This window comes from Stegostoma tigrinum, chromosome 46 (assembly GCF_030684315.1).
Source record: "Stegostoma tigrinum isolate sSteTig4 chromosome 46, sSteTig4.hap1, whole genome shotgun sequence".
NCBI lineage: Eukaryota > Metazoa > Chordata > Chondrichthyes > Orectolobiformes > Stegostomatidae > Stegostoma > Stegostoma tigrinum.
The window spans coordinates 10,713,515-10,719,514 of record NC_081399.1 but is presented as its reverse complement, the minus strand read 5'-3'; the positions used below and the strand labels follow the sequence as shown (position 1 = coordinate 10,719,514).

Below are 6,000 nucleotides of genomic sequence, written 5' to 3'. Positions count from 1 at the left end.
GCCCTTCCCCCAGCCCCTTGTCGCACCCCACCTTCCCCTCTCTCTCCCGGTCACACGTTGCTGATCTTCATGTTGCGGGGGCTGGCGGTTTTCCCGGAGTGGGGGGACTTCAGGTTCTCCTCCAGCTTGCCCTTCTCCGGGTCGGCACCGCCTCCAGGCCAAGGGGTCTCCAGGCCGGGCACCTTGGCGACGCGGTCGAAGGTGGCGAAGTCGGCCACATACTTGCCCCCGGGGGAGAGGGAGATGACGGGGCAGAACTCGTAACCCCAGAGGATCTCATCGGGCAGGTAGGAGGTGCGCACCTGGCAGAGAGCGCTGGTACTCTCCACGGTGCCACTCAGGATGACCACCAGCTCGAAGTCCTGGTCCCTGCCTGGGGCCAGCGCCACCTGCCTGAGGGGGCTGGCATCGTCGATGAGGTGGTAGAAGGTGAGGGGCAGGATGAGGAAGGGGCTGTCGGTGCCCGCATCCACCTGGAACTCCACATTGACCTGCTGCAGGCGGAAGCTCTCGCCCTCGGCCGCCAGCTGGGCCCTCAGGAGCTTGCCGACCACCTGGCACCCCAGCAGCAGGCTGGTACGCATGTTGGCCACCTGGATCATGAGGCACAGTTTTCCATCCCGTGAGGAGACCACCGCATTCTGGCTGAAGCGGACGGTGCCCGCTCGCTTCTTGGGCCGGGCGATCTTGGCCAGGAAGGTGCCAGTGATGAAGACCTCCAGCAGGCTGGTGATGATGAGCTGCCCGATGAGCAGAACGATGGCCAGGGGGCACTCCTCGGAGATGTAGCGGTACCCGTAGCCGATGGTGGTCTGCGACTCGAGGGAGAAGAGGAAGGCGGCGGTGAGGGTCTGCATGTTGGCCACACAGAGGGTGTGGTTGGCGGAGGGTGGCAGGGGCACCAGAAGGTCACCGTGCAGCAGGGCCACCAAGTACCAGGCCAGGCCGAAGAGGAACCAGGTGCCGGTGAAGGTGGCGGAGAACAGCGCCAGCTTGTAGCGCCACTTGAGGTCGATGAAGGTGGTCCACAGGTCCTTCAGGTACAGGAAATGCCAGTGATGGACATGGTCAATCCTCACGTTGCTGTGCCCGTCCTTCGACATGACCCTCCGGCGCTGGCGGCCAGGCCTCAGGAGCGGGTGGGCGTCCGTCTGCGTGGTCCGCGAAGAGAACACCTTGCTCGATGCCATGCTCAGGCCCTGGGGGGACAACGGGCAGACAGCGGTCAGTCTCAGGAGGGACAGAGATGGGGCTTTACTCTGTGTCTAAACCCATGCTGTCCCTGTCCTGGGAGTGTTTGATGGGGGGACAGTGTAGAGGGAGCTTTACTCTGTATCTAACCCCATGCTGTCCCCATCCTGGGAGTGTTTAATGGGGGACAGTGTAGAGGGAGCTTTACTCTTTTCTAATCCCGTGCTGTCCCCATCCTGGGAGTGTTCGATGGGGGGACAGTGTAGAGGAAGCTTGACTCTGTATCTACCCCGTGCTGTCCCTGTACTGGGAGTGTTTGATGGGGGACATTGTAGAGAGAGCTTTACTCTGTATCTAACCCCGTGCTGTCCCTGGGAGTGTTTGATGGGGGGACAGTGTAGAGGGAGCTTTACTCTATATCTAACCCCGTGCTGTCCCTGTCCTGGGAGTGTTTGATGGGGGGGACAGTGTAGAGGGAGCTTTACTCTATATCTAACCCCATGCTGTCCCCATCCTGGGAGTGTTTGATCGGGGACAGTGTAGAGGGAGCTTTACTCTATATCTAATCCCGTGCTGTCCCTGTCCCTGGGAGTGTTTGATGGGGGACAGTGTAGAGGGAGCTTTACTCTATATCTAACGCCGTGCTGTCCCCATCCTGGGAGTGTTCGATGGGGGGACAGTGTAGAGGAAGCTTTACTCTGTATCTACCCCGTGCTGTCCCTGTCCTGGGAGTGTTTGATGGGGGACATTGTAGAGAGAGCTTTACTCTGTATCTAACCCCGTGCTGTCCCTGTCCCTGGGAGTGTTTGATGGGGGGACAGTGTAGCGGGAGCTTTACTCTATATCTAACCCCGTGCTGTCCCTGTCCTGGGAGTGTTTGATGGGGGGCAGTGTAGAGGGAGCTTTACTCTATATCTAACCCTGTGCTGTCCCCATCCTGGGAGTGTTTGATGGGGGACAGTGTAGAGGGAGCTTTACTCTATATCTAACCCCGTGCTCTCCCCATCCTGGGAGTGTTTGATGGGGGACAGTGTAGATAGAGCTTTACTCTGTATCCAACCCCGTGCTGTCCCTGTCCCTGGGAGTGTTTGATGGGGGGACAGTGCAGAGGGAGCTTTACTCTATATCTAACCCTGTGCTGTCCCCATCCTGGGAGTGTTTGATGGGGGACAGTGTAGAGAGAGCTTTACTCTCTATCTAACCCCGTGCTGTCCCCATCCTGGGAATGTTCGATGGGGGGACAGTGTAGAGGAAGCCTTACTCTGTACCTGTCCCTGTCCTGGGAGTGTTCGATGGGGGGAACAGTGTGGAGGGAGCTTTACATTGGGTTTATCGCCTGTCAGATGCTTACCCCAGTAGAGGGAGCTGGTCCGAGGCATAGTGCAATGAGATTCCGCACAGTGGGCCCAAGAAGCCATCAAGCATTTCTATGCCTGAGCTCCTTTTCCGGGCAGCGTCACTTTTCATTCTTTTTTTCGCTCAACCTGTGTCTCAGTGAAAATTGTCATATTGTCAATTGTCGGAGGGTCAGTGCTGAGGGAGTGGGCACTGACGGAGGGTCAGTGCTGAGGGAGTGGGCCCTGTCGGAGGGTCAGTGCTGAGGGAGTGGGCACTGTCGGAGGGTCAGTGCTGAGGGAGGGGTCACTGTCAGAGGGTCAGTGCTGAGGGAGTCGGCCCTGTCGGAGGGTCAGTGCTGAGGGAGGGGTCACTGTCAGAGGGTCAGTGCTGAGGGAGTGGGCACTGTCGGAAGGTCAGTGCTGAGGGAGTGGTCACTGTCGGAGGGTCAGTGCTGAGGGAGTGGGCACTGTCGGAGGGTCAGTGCTGAGGGAGGGGTCACTGTCAGAGGGTCAGTGCTGAGGGAGTCGGCCCTGTCGGAGGGTCAGTGCTGAGGGAGGGGTCACTGTCAGAGGGTCAGCGCTGAGGGAGTGGGCACTGTCGGAAGGTCAGTGCTGAGGGAGTGGGCCCTGTCGGAGGGTCAGCGCTGAGGGAGTCGGCACTGTCGGAGGGTCAGTGCTGAGGGAGCAGGCGCTGCAGGAGGGTCAGTGCTGAGGGAGTGGGCCCTGTCGGAGGGTCAGCGCTGAGGGAGTCGGCACTGTCGGAGGGTCAGTGCTGAGGGAGCAGGCGCTGCAGGAGGGTCAGTGCTGAGGGAGCGCCGCACTGTCGGAGGGTCAGTGCTGGGGGAGTGGGCACTGTCGGAGGGTCAGTGCTGGGGGAGTGGACACTGTCGGAGGGTCAGCACTGGATCTCCAGGACATTTCCTGTGGAAGGTGGGGCCCTCTCCAGGTCTCCCACTAAACCAGGAGGGTTTGTACAATTGAGACACATTGAATTCCGAGAGAGTAGGAGAATTTTTAAGATGGCCCGTCCATTAACCCTTGGTGGGGGGGATTCTGAGAGGGATAAGGGCGAGGATTTGTCACTGGAATTGTGATATAGTTGAGGGAGATTTCGGCCTGCAACTCAACATTCTGGGAAATCGGGGCTTTGGATTGGACCAGGGAGGTGTTAAAGAGAAGACGGTGTCGCACATATAGTTCTAGAGTCAGTTATTACAGTTTGAAGGCTGATGTGATGGTACTGTGTTGGAGCTCAGGGACATAACACAGGGCCCAGGCACACTATTGGGAGTGTTGTATAGATCGTGTTGTGACTCCTGCCTTCCCTCCTTCAACAATCTCAGTTTCCATTCCCGCTGGTCACCAATACCCACCCACAAATCCACCGGCTCCCGCAGTTACGTTGACTGTAAACTCTCACACCCTGCTTCCTGTAAAAGACTCTATTCCATTCTCTATCGCATCTGTTCCAATGCGGCCAACTCTGAGCAGAAGGTCATCAGGAATGTCCACCTTTTCCCTCAACTGAAGATCCCCCAGAACCGCTGTGGACAGGGCCCCTCAACCAGGTCTGACCCATCTCCCTCACTCCTGTCCTCACAACCCCACCCCACCCCCCAACCTTCCCACAACAGCGAGCGGGTTGCCCTTGTCCTCACCTCCCATCCCACCAGCCTCCATATCAGAAGATCATTTCCGCCACCTCCAGTGAGATGCCACCACCAGACACTCGCTTGCCCGCCTTCCGCAGGGGCCATTCCTTCTGGGACACCCTGGTCCACTCTTCCTTCGCCCCCAAAACCTCCCCACAGCCCTCCAGCACCTTCCCCTGTAACCGGCGAAGGTGCAGCACCTGCCCATTTACCTCCTCCCTCCCCAGAGTCCAAGGGCCCAAACATGCCTTCCAGGTGAAGCAACACTTCACCTGCACTTCCCAGAATCCCGTCCGCTGCATTCGCTGCTCACAATGTGGTCTCCTCTACATCGGAGAAACGAAGCGTAGACTGGGTGACCGCTTCGCAGAACATCGATGTTCTGCTCGCGGAAAAGACCCTGAGCTACCCATTGGCTGCCACTTTAACACACCACCTTGCTCCCATCTCAGTCTCTGGCTTGCTGCAGTTCTCCAGTGAAGTTCAGCACAAGCTGGAAGAACAATGCTTCATTTTGCACTTGGAGACCCTGCAGCCCTCAGCACTGAGTTCAATGACTATAGAGCCTCTGTCCATGCCTTTTACCCACAACCCAGGCCCCTGACATGGGCTCCTTTCAGACAAGCCACTCCATTCTGTGGTCCCAATGATCTGCATTTCTTTCTCCCTGGCTCACCATTATCCATCCCTTTGTCTGCCTGTTTTCTCTCCCTCTCTCTCTCTGGACTCCATCTCCACCAATCTGCTCACTCCTTCCCCCTCAGTCCTTCGCCTCCCTGGCTTTAGCTTCGATCCCACCCTTTCCCAGCTATTATCAGTTCAGAAGAAGGGTCGCTGGACTGAAAACATTAACTCTGTTTCTCTGTCTCTCTCTCTCTCTCTCTCTCTCTCCACAGATGCTGCCAGGCCTGATGAGTTTCTCCAGCAATTTCTGGTTCCATTTCAGATTTCCAACCTCTGCAGCTTTCTGTTTTATGTTAGTCATGGTTGAGGGGCATGCTCTGTTACTGAGAAGTCTGTTTTTCATGGTGTTCCACAGGGGGTCACTCTTGGGCCCATGCTGTTTGCAGGTTTTATAAATGATTTAGACTCGAGAGATGATTAGTAAGTTCGCAGATGATACAATAATTGGCGAGGTGGTAAAAGGTGAGGGGGATAGACTCAGGTTGTAGAAGGGCTGGGTAAAATGGTTAGTCAGGGGCAAATGAATTCAGTTCAGATACTTTGAGATGATTTACTTGAGAAGGTCAAACATGGTGAGGGAGTACATGATGAGCAGTAGGACCCTGGAAAGCACTGAGTCATAGAGTCATACAGCTAGGAAACAGGCCCTTCGGCCCAACCAGTCCATGCTGACCCTCATCCCCAAACTGAACTAGTCACACCTGCCTGCTCCTGGCCCTTATCCCTCCAAACCTTTCCTGTTCATGGACTTATCCAAATGTCCTTTAAATGTTGTAACTGTGCCCACATCCCCCACTTCCTCAGGAAGTTCATTCCACCCACGAACCACCCTCTTTGTTGGAGAAAAAAATGCCCCCACATGTCTTTTTAAAATATTTCTCCTCTCACCTTGAAAATATGCCCCTTAGTCTTGAAATCCCCCCCACCCTAGGGAAAACCTTATCCAAACTCCTGATGACTTTATCAACCTCTGTAAGGTCACCCCTCACCCTCCTACACTCCAGTGAGAGAAGTCCCAGACTATCCCAGCCGCTCCTTGCAACTCAAATGTTCCATTCCCGGCAACATCCTGGTAAATCCCTCCCAAGCCCCTCTCCAGTTTAATAACATCCTTCCTATAACAGGGAGACCAGAAC

At 56.1% G+C, this 6,000-nt stretch overlaps 1 protein-coding gene across 2 annotated transcripts in view; it reads right to left on the bottom strand.

Annotated features, from left to right (window-relative positions):
* Positions 1-44: 44 nt before the first annotated feature.
* Positions 45-6,000, bottom strand: part of LOC125449611 (ATP-sensitive inward rectifier potassium channel 10-like) — a 55,762-nt gene continuing 49,806 nt past the window's right edge. Inside the window, exons 1-2 of one of the 2 annotated variants that reach the window (XM_048525455.2) lie at positions 3,902-3,935; positions 45-1,199 (exon numbers count right to left, since the gene is read on the bottom strand). In XM_048525455.2, the coding sequence (XP_048381412.2) occupies positions 51-1,190 (1,140 nt within the window). In that variant the 5' untranslated portion in view covers positions 1,191-1,199; positions 3,902-3,935 and the 3' untranslated portion in view covers positions 45-50. Of the gene's footprint in view, positions 1,200-3,901; positions 3,936-6,000 lie in introns of those variants that run through there. The other variant, XM_048525454.2, reaches the window with a different exon arrangement.